Consider the following 18347-nt stretch of genomic DNA (forward strand, 5'->3'; position numbering starts at 1 on the left):
TTAGACACATAATTTTCTATGTTATAAACACATTCTGGATATTAGAATTTTTTCCCCATTAGCCATCTAAAATATGAAAAGCAACCAGTGCATTTTAGTGCACACACAATGCCTGAGGCAATGTAAAAAGCCAGTTCAAGATACTCCATTTGTAAAATAGTGCATTAGCATAGCGTTGCAAAATTCTGCTTGGCTATAGCCCGTAATGAGTGGTAGGAAATGGTCAATAAAAGAGCATTAATTTTCATCATCATCATCATGGTAAAAGTAAAACATTTTTTTCCTTTGCCTGTATAATTTAACAGATTTTTATGGTGATTTTGGAAGGCTGTAAGAACATATTGCCTAAAAATGTAAGTGCACTATACTATAAAGTCTAAACACTTATACTGGATTCAGAGAACTACTCTTTTCTCTATTACAGTTAGTAAACAGTGCTTTTTCCAGATTTTCCAGAAGGAGGGTTTTACAGGCAACTGAAACTATATGAACAAATCCTAAAACTCTTGAAATAATGTTTTTATGTGCAAGATTATTTTTAAAATATGTTAAATAAAACCCCACTCTTATTTCCACTATTTCAATTTCAGAATCTAAGAATTAAACTTAACTGAAAAAAATCTCCCTGATGGAAGGAACCATCATCATTCTCATGCATAAGAATTACTTCAAACATCTTGTTTTTAACCATAAACTCAATTGCCAGAGTAAAATGCAGCTATTGTATAAGAGAAACAAGATGAATGAATGATTTAAAACCAACAAAGCAGAAAGAAAAAAATCTCATTGAACATTCCAAATAGATGCAGTATAGTTTATAAAAACACGCCAAGTTGATGGTTAAAAAAGGGTTAGAATTACACAGAAAAATGTTTTTAAAAAGAGGTAAAATAATGTAGTAAAAGGAGAGTGAATGCCAACCAGACAAATGAAAATGAACACCTAAAGGAAAGAACAAATTAAAAATATAAAAATACAACAACATACGAACAAGTGCTTTCTCTCACACATGCAATTTGCAGTGTTTAGAATGCAGTGCCGTCTTCCTAGTGGAATCTATGAACAAGGATCCTGGGTAGTTCAAACCAATAATCCTGCTCCTCCATAACAGATACATCAAATGGATAAACTTCCACATTTCTCTCAATTTACTTTGCTGCTAAGCTAGGAAATCCCCAAAGAATCTGTGAATAGGGTCAGACCCAAGAGACGTTGAATGTAGGTGGATGCAGGATTTTTCATTTCCACAAAATCATTGCTATTGCGTTAATTGCTGGGTTTGGAATATTAAAAATGATTACAAAATAGTATGTTTGTCATCATGATTATATATAAACACTAACTAGCAACACCAGCTAACAATAGCAATTAGGGGTTAAGTCTAAATGCATTTCAGTTTACAGATTAATCATGCATTCCTCTGCTATCTAGACGGTTAATATTTTGGGGGTGGAAGGGAGATCATGACAGTAGCTTCTCCACTCAGACAAGTCTCTTTGCTTACTAGCTAAGTAATGTTTTGCCTGACTTTCTGACTTAGGGGTAAGCAGCTGTAGAAGCAAGCAGAGAAAACCATACAAGGCATAACAACTGCATTTTATAAACTTCTTAATTCAAATGCATTTTCTGTTGAGGCTGTTCTGTTTTATAGACATTAAACAGACATCAAATAATGTTCTCTCGTTATATATCTTTCTTTAAATACCTTGTTTCCCCTGTGAAAATGTTCTTTAAATCTACCTATTCTGTTAAACCAGAAAAACACCTCCAGTGGCTCTCCTTGTTAGTCTATAATTAAAGGCTAATCTCTGCTTTCATTGTATGAAACAATATTTCTGAGAATGAACAAACATACTAGCTCTATTTTTCTTTAAAATACATTTATTTACATACACACTACTCACTTCACTCTGCTGAAGTATGGGGAGACTGTGTCAAGCTATGTATCCCATGATCCTTAGGGGTTCAGTAAGGAAATGCTATGGGAGGAAAAGGAAGAGCTAGAAAGGAGGGGAGCTGGCTAGATGAACGTATTGGTGGGCTGGACTCCTACAGTAAAGGCAATTCGCTTTAAGTAAATGATCCATACAACAGATCATAGCAAGCAAACATTTTTTCCCAACATGGTTCGGGCAGAAGCTCTTCCATGAATTCTCCTCCTCCTAAATTACGAACCTGTCACAGAGAAGGTGGCGGCATATTCTGGGGCTTGTGATTCCCTACTGTACAGTATCAAGGGCTGGGGGTGACCGCACAGCAAGACTGGCCAACAGAGGATAGCATATCAGCCAAAGCCTCTACTATTATCTTGGATCAATCTAGTTAGGGATCTGATGGAGGATTCTCAAATAGGAAAGCAGCAAGGGGAAGAAGCAGCATGTAGCTAAGAAACAGGGACAACTATCCATGACCATTTTGAAAGGGGAACTGGGTATGGATTATGTGACTCCTCCACCCCTTTAGGGCGGTCACAGCCTTCCTACTGAGGAGTTTGAAGAGTTGCTGTTTTCTGGGATTTTCAAGTGTGTTAAATTGGCTGTGTGGTTGGGATAGAATAAATGAGTGGGGACAAGTTTCAAGGGGATTTGTTTGAGGGGCAATTTATGTAGAAAAAATGCAACACGAATGAATGTCGTCAAATGTTTCATTGTCATTTCTAAGTCGACAATCTTAATTTTCTGAGCTAAAATGTTTCTCTTCTATAAATTCACATTGTACTGTTATCAGTTGTGCGCTGAACTCTAAAAGGTACATTTCACTAAAACTCTCTCCATACTCTCGACACACAAATCAGAAATACCATCAGAGCCCTTGTATACGTACAGCCTGCATATGCCTACTCTGTTTTATGACTATAATGATCTGAAACTAACAAAAGGTATCACACAAAACATGCAACACAACAAGACTTTCAGGATATAAAAGAATGCATTCTAATCCTGACCTTCCAAGATGCATATCACAACCATCTGTCACTCCAAGAAAAATATGGAACATGAAGCCACTGCACTACAGAATTATTGTTCGGTTTGAACTCCCATTCATTTGCTGGGCCAAGATGACAGAATTTCAGCTGTTAGTAATTTGAGTGTGTCAAAGACAAGGGTTTAACAAACACAGCCTGCAGTACAAGAAAGACAAGATGCAGCACTGTTTTCTATTATGAAAAATGTTATCAAAAACATTGTAATGTTCATTTATCAATTATTTTTTCCAAAATATTTGAATGTTTGGGTGGTTCAAAGTTTTCTACAGTGGCTAATTTTCTTAAAGTGTCTAAGCAGGTTGTGTTTTGTTCAAGAGGAGCTGGTTGTTAAAGCTGCAGATTTCTTCACATCATATCCACTAATCTGTACAAACTGAAGATCAGTAAAATGTGTTTTGTATTAACTCCCACAAAGTTAAGTGGTATGAATTGTATTATAAACATAATTACACTGAATAGTACTGCTCTACATAAGCCTTACTTTTGCCTGCAACAATACCTTAAATAAAACGAATTTCTAAAATTCATGTCTAAGAGATATACAGATCTAATTCACACTACATAGATGTTTTATATATTATTCCAGTACTAAACAGATTTTAAAACGTTAATAGTTTTTCATTCTCGACTATCTACCTAAAAAGACAGGTCTAATTCTTCAATATTTTGCTACCGCCTAATTGACCGAGTTGAGCATCAAGTTGGCAATGTAATACATTACTATTAGATTAAGCCCTCAGTGGTCAACTATACTTTTAAGTTAAAGAGGTCATAAAACTTGACTAATTTTACTGCAAATATTAAGAGAAGCATCTGTCTGGTGGATATGGAGTGAAAATCTGCATCATATAAGGTTATCAATTGCTTTTTTTTCCCTTTTTTTTTTTACGTATTTTAAAAAGCACGCCTGGTACCTAGTAAATAAAGTTAAGGACCTGTTAAGAACTGCAGTGAAGAGTTTGTTCTTTACAGATTGCAGCAAGTCTGAGTTGAGGAAGTTCTGACAGATGCAAAATGTACACCTGTTGCAGGCGCACATACAGCGTAATCGGGCATGGCTGCGAAAACACACAGAAGGACACGTGTTGAGATCTTGCTCGTTAAATCAGGCACACATTAGGGCTGTGCCAAAACCAAGAGATTTAGGAATAAATTAGTTACATTTGAAAGCGGAAAAGAAAGGTCAGCTGGGGAGGCAAGGGTAGACTAAAGCTGTGCAGAATTCCAGGGCTAGATGTTTTAAGTCTAGATGACACACTAGTGAAAGCATCCTCCTACACAGATAAAAACTGGAAAACACAAACATTAATAAAAATGTTTGTTATATCTGTCTTCAGGAACAAAGTATCATAAAGGTTTAATGGAATGTGTCTGCACAGCAATAGATGACACCCTCTTTTCAATCAAAGGAAAGGAAAATTGAAGGTCACATTTTCTATCACTCAGTAACAGAACACATTTTACTTTATACAGTGACACAAATAACCAATTTTTCCATACTCCCCGCCCCCCAACTAATATACACATGCTTGAAAACCAGGGAGGAATAAGGGATATTTATTAAGACAAACAAATACTCAATGCCACACACAGTTTTAAATGTCCTAATATTCCAGCACTACCAAATAAACCAAAGTAAAAAACAAAACAGAAACCTTACTGATCTAATTCAAGAGAACCTATTATTAAAATCTAGATTTTTGGGTGAAGATGACATTACTTCTCTTTAATTTTAAAGCCAATGCCAGCTGTCATACTAGAATCCATCTGTTATTTAATAATATATATCTAGTTCACCACCATACATAAAGCCCCACCTACCAAATAAAGAGGAATGTAAAGTATGCTTAGCAACAGAGTGAGATGCTTAGTGAGAAGCAAGGTAATCTTAAATATATTAAATCTGAAGTCTGACAAATATATATATTTGGGCACCATATAAAATATGTAATAGCTAATAGATTTGTGAAACAAAGACACAAACATTATTAATTACATGTCCTACATAGGCATTATTAGCCAATGAAACCTCAGTGTGTTTCTAGGGAATTATTGTACACTAAGTAATGTTATGAACCCTAACTGTCTCTGGATCGGAATTACAATAATTGTCAGGTAAGTCAATTTTATTTTTTATGACTATGACTTGAAAATATTACCAAGCAGTACTGCGTCATTCATCTCAGTGGTTACTTTCATTGCTTTAAACAACCAATAGGGCACACTGTGAATGTGGTGAATATTTAAGATACATTTCTATATATCTAAAATAATTGCTACAAATATGCTATGATTTTACTATTTTAGTAGAACATGGATTGCATCTCATTGCTAAGGGTTATAAAATTTGGACAATGTTGTGTCAATTCATCAAATATTAATTACCATTTGGTATGTAAGAAAACAGAAAAATACTAGATGTCACTTTCTTAGTTATGCAGTACAAGACTGTAGTCTCAGTGACTTTCAGTCTTAAAGTAATCTCCCAGAAAGGCACTTGTTTGTGTTATTGCTCTCAGACTCATGCATCTACTGGATATAATAAGATAGGGTCATAACATCACCAATAGCCATTCAAAAGCCACCATTACTGTCCAGAGTTCTATATCTAAACATGGACTCAAACGTGCTGAGCACCTGCAATTCAGTTTTAAGTCAGTGGGAACTGTGGGTGCTTGGTACCTTTGAAACTTACGCACATATATGTATATGAAATATTATTTTAATTACACTCACTGTTACTGTTAAGACACTTTGTAATAATTATACACTGTATTATTAATATTATATTAATAAACTCACTACACTAGTAGTTATGACATATGGGAGTCTAGTCTCTTCTGCATATGCTCACAGTTCCCCACTGACAATGATTAACAGCAATGAGTTATGTATGCACACATGAACAGAACTCTGTGTCTATTGGATTAATGGAACCTTCTAAATCACTGATATCACTAGCACCTCTCTCTGTTGCTAAACAACTCAAATGAGGCAGAGAGTTCCATCCTCTTGATTAAGAATGGCATGCAGTGTTGTCATGATTCATGCAGTATGAAAACTATGATGCTTGACTACTTACGGATACATGGCCATTGTTGTCAGTTTAACAAAGATATCCTTACTCGGTATATCAACAGTGTTACAAGTAAAGGCTTGTGGTGGAGGCATTTTGTGTTTCTTGCAGAAGTCAGCAGGGGAAATGCTATATTCTTGTTTAACTTCATGTAGGTCTGACTTTGCAGCTACCACTAAGCAAGGTATTCTGCTGTCCACGAAGTGTTGCTGCAGATTTAAAGAAAAATATTGAGACAAACAGGAGTTTGTGTGTTCAAACAACTTGAAATCGCCTATTATTATTGTTTCTTGTGGCAACATCAAGCATTCAAGGCTTAGCTGAGCACAAATCTAGAAGCAAAGTGCTCTGCACAGGCAGCTAAACCATAGCCAGGCATTAGTAACAGAAGTCCACTGAGCTCTTACTGCATTTTTAAATGCATCAGCTGCATATAATCAGCAATCATGCAGGAGTCATATGCACTTCTGGTACCCAATTCAGTCAGTCGGGAATGCTGATAACTGAAAGTGAACATTTATTTTCCCCCTGATTAACCAGTGTAATGAGATACGTACAAAAGATACAAACCTTAAAAATCCTAGCACAGTATTCAAAGGATTTAGGATTACTGACATCATACACCAAGCAAACAGCATCACATATGGTCTCGGCATCAGTTAAAAATTCAGTTTCACTAACATCATGTAGCTGAAAAAGGAGGAAAAAAGCTTTGATATTATGAAATTAATTGCATAACTTTCTCTTCTGTTTTCATTTTTTTTTTATTTTAATTTCCTATTATTCTTTTGCGTAGAGACTGTCTGGTTTGGCCAATGTATATGGCAGAGGGGCATTGCTGGTACACGATGCATATATCACATTGAATGTAGATGTGCAGTGTGATACCAAAAACCAGTGAGTGAGTGAGTGAGTGTGTGTGTGTGTGTGTGTGTGTGTAAAAACAACCATGATGTAAGTCTTACCAGCAAGTATTTTTCTTGCCCATATACATAGACTGTATTCATCGCATAGTAAGATTTGTGCTCTGCACGTATTTGCCTCTGTCTCTGAAAACACACAGAATTTAAAGATTAGACAATAATCAACAGCAACTTCCTCCCCATAAAAACTGTATTTAAATAATTTTTCAGGTTCCTACACTGTTGCGCCTGCTTAATATCAGAGAACTATGGTGAAGTCTTATATTATGAAGACGTCACAGTATGCTAGTAAACCTGTAGCTGTAGTACATTTTGTCAGTCATGAAGTATCAAAGATTAAAACTAATGAACAAAGCAAATTTTGCAAGGCAGTATCCTCGATTGTCGTATCTATTCACCTGCTTGATAATTTGTAAAATTCTGCAATCCACAATGGGTCTCCCAAACTTTAGTGCTAACAAGTAAAGTTCTAAGGCAGCTGCATGCTGTCAACAGAGTTTTGTTGCCTAAACTTAACTCTCAATATTATTCAATTACAACTCATATTAAAAAGAAAATGTTTCTTACCATTAGATTTCTTCCAAGATGTGCCTGGAGAACACCACTTTTCCCACAGCCTTTCATCCCAATAACATTACATCTGAACACATTCCTTTGAGTCTGCTTTTTCTGGAGGTCTATCTTTTTATCTCTAGTTACTTTAAAAAAAACAAAACACATTTTAAAATTCCTACAGTAAGAACAGTTAAATTATTTAAATCGTATTTGAAACATCTGTAATTAAAATCTTTAATATCCCAATGGCACACACTTTTAAAACAAGTTCAAGTCAACAAAATGCGAACTAATTCAACAGGAATCGAGATCGTCTTTTCATATGTGTCGTTTATAAAAGTCATAATCTTTTACATACATACTTTTTTTTTTTACTTTTATAAACAAACTAGAATGCTCTCCGGGATACTACTCCTTTTCAAAACATGTCTGTGTTCTAAGCAGAAAGGAGAAAAAAAACCACACAGGATATTTCATTGAAACTCAATTTACTGCTTGGCAATTGGGCGTATGAAACTGATTTTTTAAAATAAGCTCCCAAACGGTATTAACAACATTTCAGATAATTACCTGTAATTGCTGATGCTTGAGACTCTTGCTCTGTCAGTATTGAATAGCCTAAATAGCCCAAGTACTCCAGGCAGCGCTGTACATCTAAATATGTAGTTAGTCTAAGGAAAAAAAGAGAGGGGGAAAAATCCCAAAACAATCATTCCTAAATTGCCAACATCCACCGTTCCAGATTTCTATTAAAAGTACTTGTGCCCTATGTATTACATCTAGCAAAAGCAAAGTGTTCTGGTGCCATACAGTAATGAGAACACACGTGTTTAAAAGTTAAATGGCCCTAGTTTTAATAATATAATGAACCCATGATACTATGAGGGCAGCCCCTGCTAAGATCAAACCACTCATGCTGACCATGTACACAATGCTTTCCACATCACAAAATGAATGTGATTGCTCCCCCTCTGTATTCCCAACTCATTGTCAAGAGGAACGCAAACAGAAGACAGTAACATCTTTAATGTTTACTGGAGGTATATATAGAGAAAATATTGACCAACTATTGAGAGGGTGACAATTAATGACTCTTAATGATCATACTACTTCAGGCAGATTTCCAAATTTTGGTGAGAGTCCTGAAGCAGTGATCATTGGACACTGCCCAAATTCCAGAGCTGCCTGTAGTTCTCCGAGCAGCAGGCCACACAGTGGCTCCAAAAAGCTCTATTGCTTTGGTCAATTCTTCAACATTTTGGCTTGCTGTCTTTCTACATAATAGCAGATCTTCAACAGGAAGCTTTAAAATGGGATCTTATAGGGAATGTCCTCAATACTGTTCCTACATGTTAGTTCTCTAAAGTGCTTTGCCACGTGCAAAGGACACTTAAGGGGTACCTGAAATGGAATCATCCAATAGCTTTTCTTAGATAAAGATCAAAAATTCTCTCATAGGTGATACACTGATAAACTATGCATTAATTACATAGCAAGTACATGGTTATATTTGATTTAGTAATTACGTAAATCAAACAAACTGGATTTTGGGGGGCTTGACTATCAATGCTCTCAAATGAACTAAGGACAACAGGATTGACAGACAAATCCAAAAATATGCATCCCTTAAATATTTTTGTGACAATGGCTGGTTGGCACAGAAAGTTAGTATTTCTGGAGACCTATGTTTCAATCCTATGTAGGTCTAGTAAGAAGAAATGTAGTGATTTCAGATTAGCCCCTTCAAACATGGATGCTCATATAAAAACCACATCATGTAATTTAATTTGGCTGGTAAATGTTTGGATAGGAGAAGCAAGTGACAGGATCCAGGTGGATGGGAATACATTGGCAGAAGTGGGGTAGGTGGGTGAAAGGACCAAGACTGGTATAGTCAGGGTGCTGGAGATCAGGATTGATTTGCGTTGGCTGAGCAGTATGGAGAAGCTTGTACATGCTTTCCATGCTATACCTGGCTCTAGTCAGCGATATCAGTCTGCTTCTGAACTAGCAGAGCACCATGAAATCAGTGATAGATATTTAAGTGAATTTCTCTACAAGTCAGTTATGTAAACATGCTAGACATAAAAGTTCTGGAAAATGTATTGAAAGTTTCCAAAACAACAAACAAAAAGGAGTCAGCCAAAAAAAATAACGTGAACTTCTCTGAAAGCCCTATTGGAGAACGACCTCCAGCTTATTGAGGAATTACCATTCTTCTCCAGAGTACAAGGAAATTCAACTTCCATTCACATTAAGTCAGCACGCCTCTCCTGGGAACACTGGTAGCTGAGCCAAACGTGTGCAACAACTTTATAATGCAGACTAAACCCTATTAAGGGAGTAAACTGAAACTTCACCAAGGCATTTCAGGGAGAACCTCTGGCTCCAAATAAAGCATGGTTTCATAAATGGAAAGGACAGTGTTTCACTGAGCAAGTAATTTAGTTCTGCAGTCTCTATAGCAATAATCTTTCCTATTCCCTTTAAAACAAGAGCTGTGTGTCTAAGGCCTGGTCTACACTAACCCCCCAATTCGAACTAAGGTACGCAACTTCAGCTACGTGAATAACATAGCTGAAGTTGATGTACCTTAGTTCGAACTTACCGCGGTCCAGACGCAGGCAGGCTCCCCTGTCGACTCCGCGTACTCCTCGCGCCAAGCAGGATTACCGGAGTCGACGGGGAGCACTTCTGGGTTCGATTTATCGCGTCCAGACAAGACGCGATAAATCGAACCCAGAAGTTCGATTGCCTGCTGCCGAACCAGCGCATAAATATAGACAAGCCCTAACTCTGAGAATTACAATCAATTCTCTGAATATGGTTACAACAGTCTCAGGAACTCATCTGTTAAGTAGATCTCCACAGTTTTGGCACCACATTTGCTAAAAACATTTAAGCAGCTGCACTGCCGGTGCTATCTATATACTTGATTAGATCTGAATGATAACTTAAAAATAAATCACACTGTAAAACTGTGGCATCTTAATTAGCATAGTTATTTAAAAGTATTCAATGAAGCAGATCGCTCTGACAACATTCATCAAAATTTTTTTTACTCTAGACTGATTTTTTCAGTTATCTCACTAGATTTACTATTCATTTTTTAAAATAAAAGATTTGCATAGTATATTTAGAACTACGCATATAAATGTGCAATAAAATAGGTTATTACATCACATGAAGTCCTAACGTAAGGCCACTGGTAAGGTCCTAATGTAATTCCTGGGCAACAGCAACATATAATGTACCATACTTACGTCCACTGAGAAAGAAACCCCTGGTATGTTATCCATCCCCTTTCATTTGTACAAACAGTGTTGTTGACATCAGGTCCCCATGGTATATAAGGGAAGACTTTGAACAAATCTTTGAGTTCATCAGGGGACAAAGCACAATCTCTATCCTGGAAATATGCACATAGTTATACATCAGACACCAATAATATTGTCATCAAAACATACTTGCAAAAGTAAAGTATTTCTTGTATGGGATTTGAATGGTCTGTGCAGCATTCATTCCATAAAAACTATGTTAAGGATTTACTTACAATAGGTGGATAATCAGTTTTTAAAAAGGATTCTCAGGACTTGTATACACTAGAAAGGGTAAATATACCAAAAATATGGCGTATGAGTGCTTCCGCTGGTATAACTTATGCATTTTCCTGAACAAAATAAATTATACACTGCTACCCCTATATAACATGAATTCGGATATAACACGGTAAAACAAAGCTCCGGAGGGGCGGGGCTGCGCACTCCGGTGGATCAAAGCAAGTTCGATATAATGTGGTTTCACCTATAACGCGGTAAGATTTTTGGCTCCCGAGGACAGCGTTATATCAAGGTAGAGGTGTAAATACAAAAGCGCTTTTTTGCTAGTGTAACTGCATCTCCCCTGGGGCTTTTGCTGGTATAAAAGTGTTGTTTAAAAGAAAAATTGCACCCCTATATGACAAACGTTTCCGGTGCAGAACAGGCCTCAGAGAGACAACAAAGGGTCACAACTATTCCTTTAAATTAAGAATCTGAATACATAAAATGGAGAATAAGCCCAAACCCCCAAAACACTGGATCTTTTATTAAAGCCTTATTCAATCTTTATTCCTACATAGGCATTTGTCATTTCTAGCATTCTTGATTGTGTGTGTAAAATAAATATTATTTTTAATACAATTTCATAACATGGTAAGAACATTTTTCCCGGTTTAGGAATATCACTGATCAATACAACATTTAAAAGGGTAGCAGAATCTGACCCTGCATAAGGAAGAGCTGTTTTGTTGACTCAACCTGTCAGGAGTCAGAACCCTCACAGAACTGCTGCCACATTGTAACCGGGTGCTGGCTATTCAACTCCAAGAGCAGAGGGAAGCATGATCCTTAGTCCAAGAAAACTGGGAGAAGAAACATGGAAGCCCTCCCGGAAACCTTAGGAATTGCCAGGCTTCAGCAGAAAGCTTAGGCTGAGTTTTATTCTGTTGTTACTTGAGCTAACAGTTTATCTCCCAAGAAGGAGATAAACTGACACGTATAGACTTTATATGGAGTAGGGTACTAATGTTACCTGCTCACAGAACAATTTAAACACAAGGAAGATGGCTCTCCCAATATAAAGTTTTGATTTAGTTTCCTGTGCCATATTAAAGATGAATATTGACTCCTAATTCTTTCTTTGAGTTTGAAAAATAAATTTGGTTCAGCTTCATAAACTTCAATCCAATCCTAATAGAAGGTAAAAAGGATGGCTGGACATCAGGGGTTGGATTTTGTTGATAAACATCCCGTTGTACAGATCAAGTCAAAGAGTTAAGATTTAGAGAGCAATTAAAACATTATACAAGTACCACTTAAGTCAGACTAAAAGCTTACCAAATCATGCTTATCAAAAGTGCTTTGGAGAAACAAATACACATGGTGATTCAATTCTGTTGTGCAGTCAGAAGGAATTTTAAGCCTATTTAAAAAAAAAAGAACCAAAAATTAGTCACATACTAAATAATGTAATTCTTCCAAGAAATAAATATGAAAATAGCATTTAGTGGTTTTGCAATCAGCTCCTTTTCTGTTTCACTGAAAACACAGCAAGCACTGTTTACTAGGTGTTCTAAAATCATCTGTAATATAAGGCACTTTCAGATATAACAGGAATATCATCAGCATTCTATGAAAGAAATAAGGATGGGATAGTCAAAAGAAAATAAGGGACTTAGGCACCTAATTCCCTTAAAATCCTCTGAAAAATCTCATCCTAAAGGAGTTAAATGTCATAAAAAGGGCTGGATAGTTTTATAACTATCCCACTTGTAACTATGCCTGGTAAGAGAATGACCTCACCGCACATTAAGCAGTTGGAACTATTGGCTGGCTTATAGGAGATGGATGATGTGTGGCCCATTTAAGGACTAGACACTCAGAGAGAGATTTCCTGCAGCAGCTTCAAACCAGGTCAGCAGAGACACTGATCCATCCCCCCGCAGATGACCAGAAGAGAGGGGAGACTATTTAGGCCTATGCCCGGGCAGGAAAAGCCCTCTTTTACCTGGACCAGGTAGAGTAGCACCCATCCTTCCACCAATGGCCATAGCTAAATACCCGGGTTTTGTTGTGATCCACGGTGGGTATTACACTAGATGCTCCTTTCTTGGGGGACTGGGAAGGAATTTTTTCCCTCACCACATTGGCCAAGGCAAGTGGGTTTTTTCCCCCTCTTCTCCACAGTGGGTAGGGCTTAGTTGGGGCAAACATGAAATGGGAGTTAGGCTATCATGTCACAACTCATTATGTAAGTGTGGGGCGGATGTCCAGTGCAGTTACTCTGTAGAGAAGGGATACGGTGATCAGATAAAATGGATTGGTAAAGGATTTAAAGGAGGTATTCTTTAAAAGGAGTGGAAATGGGGGACTTGGAGCTCCTATGACTGGTACGGCAAGGCACCTGCCTCCCCCTTTACAGTCCTCCTTAACCCTTTTTTGGGAGGGTGAGAGGGGTAAGGTCCAAGCAGCAGGTTGACTGGGGACCGAGACGGAGGAAGGTGGACAGCAGCCTCCTCCTCCCCCAAATACATGTAAATGATTATGGAATTACCTGCACTGCACACTTTTATCTGCTGGGTACTCCCTGATATTTAGGAATAAAATAGTGGCCTAATTAGACCACATCCAGTGTCTCCTGTCCTCCTTCTGTCATAGCTGGACAAAGGATAATTAAGTCCCATGTTCTGGTCATAAACTGATTGTAGTGTTCAGGGAAGGAATTTCCTTCTTTCACCATCTGACTCCTTTTGTGCAATTGACATTATGAGAGACAAAAGTTTGCTTTCCTCTTAAGAGTGAGATATGAGCCTCTGCCAGGGACAGCATTCTGGAGTGAAATGAACAGAGTCTGATCTGGTATTGCAAATCCCTTGTCCCTCTGCTCTCCATATGCAACCCACAGTGAAACTAGGTGACACTATGAAACCTAAGTTTAGACATTTCTGCTAACACACCGAAATTGGAATTCCTTTATCCGTCTACTCGCTCTATATAAAAGGGTATTCTGCGCCAAGTCTGATCCAACACCCAAGGAAGTAATTGGAAAGAACTTCCATTTACTTCTGTGGGCATTGGATTAGGCCCTTAATGCACATGCATAATTGAAGTGACACATACATCAAGAGATTATAATATACTGTATACTCCATAATGTGTTTATGTAAATGTAAATATTGCTGACAAAGTTGGAAGTTGTGTTTGTATAGTAAGTAATTGATTTAGCAATCCCAAGGCATGACATACAAGTTCTATATAGAGTTAACATGTGAAAATTAACAGCTGAAACATACGGAGGAAACAAATACTCTGGTGTGAGCTCTAGGTCATCATCATATCCAAAGCGGCGTAATACTGTCCAAGTAGTTTCATGTCTTCCTCGCTGAATAAAAAGCGTATGTAGAAAAAGAAAACCTGAAATTAAATGATAATTCTTAAGACTTTGAAGGCTTTCAAACATTTAACATTTACATAGAGAGGAGTTGTTTTTTTTAAATTGAGTGAATATAAAACAAAATACACAAACATAACAGCACAGTGCGGAATATATAAAATCTTAATGAATACATGACATTTTCTGTACCTTCAATTTGTACAATTATAATACTTCTATAATCGGATCGCCAAAATTATTATTTTCTTAAAATTTGTTTCCTAAGTGTTAGCACCAGCATTTTTACTACGGGGTTCGTTTTAATTTGTAACATGCTAAAAGTTTTTATACAGTCTCCATTAAACATACAAAGAATGACAACCTTCAACAGTAGTTCCACGGAAGCATGTATTAGTTTTCCTACGCCAAAACTCGAGGATAATTGCTTAAGTACTTTCCATATCTTACTGAAAACTGAGATTACTCCCCCAGTTCAATCTACACATGATTTTTTTAAGGCTGTGTATAGATTAGTCTTTTCCCCCTACAATTTCTCACTTTTGCTTTCACAGTTGCAGCTCCCACAAGTAGTAGAAAAGATATTGCCTTTAATTTTTACCGCTTACTCCGAACAGATCTACACAGCAGTCATTAAGATGCTGGTGGGAACCAACACTTTTATCTATGCTAGTGCTCCCTCTGGTAAAACTAACCAAATAGCCTATTCTAAATGGAAACTATAGAATTGGCCCAAGAGGGAATTTCTTAGGATCAGCACACTTAATTCAGACATTTTGGTCCCTTACGCATTCTCCACTGGAACACCATTTCCTTCTCCCCCATTATTCCTCAGTTTATCCCATGCCACAGCCAAGTTATGACCAGCTCTTGTTGCCAAGGGAGCAAGAAACTGAAATCTTATTTCAATCCCTTTTTCCTCCTTTAACAATAGATTAAACATGGACTTTTATCTTGTATCAACTTTAAATGTTTCTCTTCAAACAATACCTACCTTTTAATGTTAATCCATTAGCAGCCACTCCATCACTTAGATTTTTTCTGACTACATTCTTTACATCTTCCAATGCTTGAGGCGCTAGTGGAGTATTAAAACAAATTCTCTAACGAACAAAGAAAACACATATTAGAAACACTGGTACTAAGTCAATCATACAGCATGTCCTGCTCAAAGTGCAGCCCTAAAAGCTATGTTAATTTAATGGTAGGGGCAATTCAAGCAAACTCTAAATTAAAGCAGAGCAGGCAGGACAGTTCCTTGCTCGTTGGTACTGCTCCCACGTAAGAGCAAAATACGACAGGGTATCTATTATTTGCTTCAGTTTCCAAGACTGTTAAAGAATCACAGCCACCCAGAGAGGAACAGGTGTTTAAAGAAACAGAAATGCAATACTGGGGAACCTCAGGGTTGTATTTAAACCTGCACAAATCAGTAGAGGTAGGGATGTAGAAAAACCCTTTTTAGTTTTTCAAGAAAAATGTTGCAAATTTAAACTGACAAACGCAGGATATTCAATTGAATTACAATCTTAGCAATAGCTAGCCACAATAATGTGAATTCAGGTTTGAGGAGAAGCTTTAACTCTGCATTCCAATTCTTAGCTCTAATACTTAAGGTTAAATGTAGTTCAGTATCTGAAATGTTACGCCTGATTTTCATCTCACTCATTTTACGCCAGCGTCATTCCATTGACTTCAGAGGAATAACTCACGATTTTACACCAGCATTCAACAAGAATGAGGCCCAGTATCTGTTATAGGCATTAACAATACAAAGATGATTTATATAAGGCAAGATTTTGTGCTACCCAGTGGGAGTGTGCAAAGAGACTTCCGCCACCCCACACACAGGACTAAATTACACAATCCCAGTGGAGACACTGAAGATGGTAACAGTTTCCCAAGAGGAACAAGGCCTATGGCCCCTTCCCTAAATCCACATCAGCAGGAAGGATAGTACATAATGCACCTATTTGCTATGTGGTACAGTGCCCATTGTACTGGCTCCCTATATCTCAAGGAGAAATTTCGGTCAAGTCAGTCTCCAGTCCCCAAGCACAGGGCAGTGCCTAAAATGGCACAATCTAGCCAGTGAGCAGTTTCATGATTAAAAATAGGTATCCAAACGTTACCAGTCACCTCAACTTGTTTTGATAGTATTTTAGAGCTGAGCTACCATATACTCAGTTTGGAGAAAATAGGGGGTGATACAAAAATAGTAGGGAGCTACCTGAAAGAAGTTGAGCTCTGCATCACTGAGAGTGCCATCATTATCCTGATCAGAGATTCTGAAGATGCGAGTCAGAGCTTTTATACAGGCAGGTCTCATCTACAGATCGAGAGAGAAATTAGGACCCACTTTCACAGGAAAATTACATTTTTTTTTTTTTGGCTTGAACATGAAAATGATCACACTAACAACACAAGAGAGCACTAGATAGAATTCAAATAGATATTGGCAATTTAATGTTTGATTTGGTTTAGATTTTCAGAATGGGCACCTAGAAAATTAATAAATTAATAAATACAAGAAACAGCAAAACCCGGCAAGAGTAAATTTATATTCTGAAAAAGATTATAAAAAAGTCAATTTTGATATTAAACTTCTTTAAATTCAATTATATAAAATCTTGAATCTATCTTTGCAGGCTGAATAATCCAAAAATACAAATATCCAAAAATAGTTCTCTGTATCTGTTGCCTTATTGTGATGTAAAAAGTTTTTAAAAACTAATTTGTTGACAGAAATTTGAAGAAAATAATTTTCCTACCCTTTCCCAATATACACTGAGGTGCATTAGACAAGTAGTTTTCAACCTGTGGTCTGCAGACCCCGTTTGCGGGAGAGAGAGGGGTTGTCTCGACTATCTAGGGAGTCCATGAAAGGTTGTCGTTACCATAGCACTGTGGTTTTCAACTTGGGATCCACGGACCCCTGAGCATCTGCAGACCATGTCTAAGATTTCCAAAGAGGTCCGCACCTCTATTTGAGAAATGGTTCCGCAAATAAAAATAAGGTTAAAAACCACTGCATTAGACTATTATACCCTTGCTCAGCCCCTGTATGATCATCTTTTAAAATATTTATATTTTAAGATAATACATTAATCCACAAGCAAGCAACAAAACTAAGAGGTTTAGAAAATATGACCTACAAGGAAAGATTGAAAGAACTGGGCATGTTTAGTCTTGAGTAAAGAAGACTGAGGGGGAAACCTGATAACAGTCTTCAAATATGTTAAAGGCTGTTATGAAAAGGATGGTGATCAGTGTTTCTCCGGGTCCACTGAAGATACACTATGAAATAATCGGACTCATCATCAGCAATGGAGATTTAGGGTGGATATTAGCAAAAACTTTCCAGTTATAAGGATGGTTAAGCACTGGAACAGGCTTCCAAGGGAGGTTGTGGAATCCCTGTCGCTGGAGGCGTTTAAGAACATGTTAAACACATGTCACGGATAGTCTAGGTATTCTTAATCCTACCTCAGCACTGCAGGATGGACTAGATGACCATTTAAAGTCCCTTCCAGCCCTACATTTCTATGATTCTACTTCTAATTCGAAAATTAAAGTCTATTTATGTGATCAGACTAGACAACAATCTTCTGTGTATCAATGAAGATAACTCTAATAAGGCATCTTAAATGGACATTCCACACAAAAAATAAATTCAATTCAATAGCTCTAGAGCTACAGTGAACCGTTATTGAACGGGCACCTGATCCATGTTCAACTGGCTTAGGCAGGGTTTCAGGAAGAGCCCCGGGGCCAATCACAGTAATTTTAACTGTCCTCTCTCATCTGTTAGACAAAGTACTGAGCATATGGACCAACAGCCTGGGAGAGGAAAAGCTGTTGAGTTTGCTCCCAGGTG

The 18347-nt window shown here is 37.3% G+C and overlaps 1 protein-coding gene across 5 annotated transcripts in view; it reads right to left on the reverse strand.

Moving 5' to 3' along the window:
- The window catches only part of RHOT1 (ras homolog family member T1), a 45360-nt gene that overhangs the window by 5691 nt on the left and 21322 nt on the right, over positions 1 to 18347 (reverse strand). For 3 of the 5 annotated variants that reach the window (XM_054047330.1, XM_054047333.1, XM_054047331.1), the window contains exons 9-19: positions 16701 to 16799; positions 15465 to 15573; positions 14373 to 14493; positions 12418 to 12502; positions 10804 to 10949; positions 8111 to 8211; positions 7553 to 7683; positions 7028 to 7111; positions 6633 to 6752; positions 6069 to 6271; positions 3922 to 4044 (exon numbers count right to left, since the gene is read on the reverse strand). In XM_054047330.1, the coding sequence (XP_053903305.1) occupies positions 3922 to 4044; positions 6069 to 6271; positions 6633 to 6752; positions 7028 to 7111; positions 7553 to 7683; positions 8111 to 8211; positions 10804 to 10949; positions 12418 to 12502; positions 14373 to 14493; positions 15465 to 15573; positions 16701 to 16799 (1322 nt within the window). Of the gene's footprint in view, positions 1 to 3900; positions 4045 to 6068; positions 6272 to 6632; positions 6753 to 7027; positions 7112 to 7552; positions 7684 to 8110; positions 8212 to 10803; positions 10950 to 12417; positions 12503 to 14372; positions 14494 to 15464; positions 15574 to 16700; positions 16800 to 18347 lie in introns of all 5 variants that reach the window. The other 2 variants (XM_054047332.1, XM_054047334.1) reach the window with 2 other exon arrangements.

This window comes from Malaclemys terrapin, chromosome 13 (assembly GCF_027887155.1).
Source record: "Malaclemys terrapin pileata isolate rMalTer1 chromosome 13, rMalTer1.hap1, whole genome shotgun sequence".
Taxonomy (NCBI): Eukaryota; Metazoa; Chordata; order Testudines; family Emydidae; genus Malaclemys; species Malaclemys terrapin.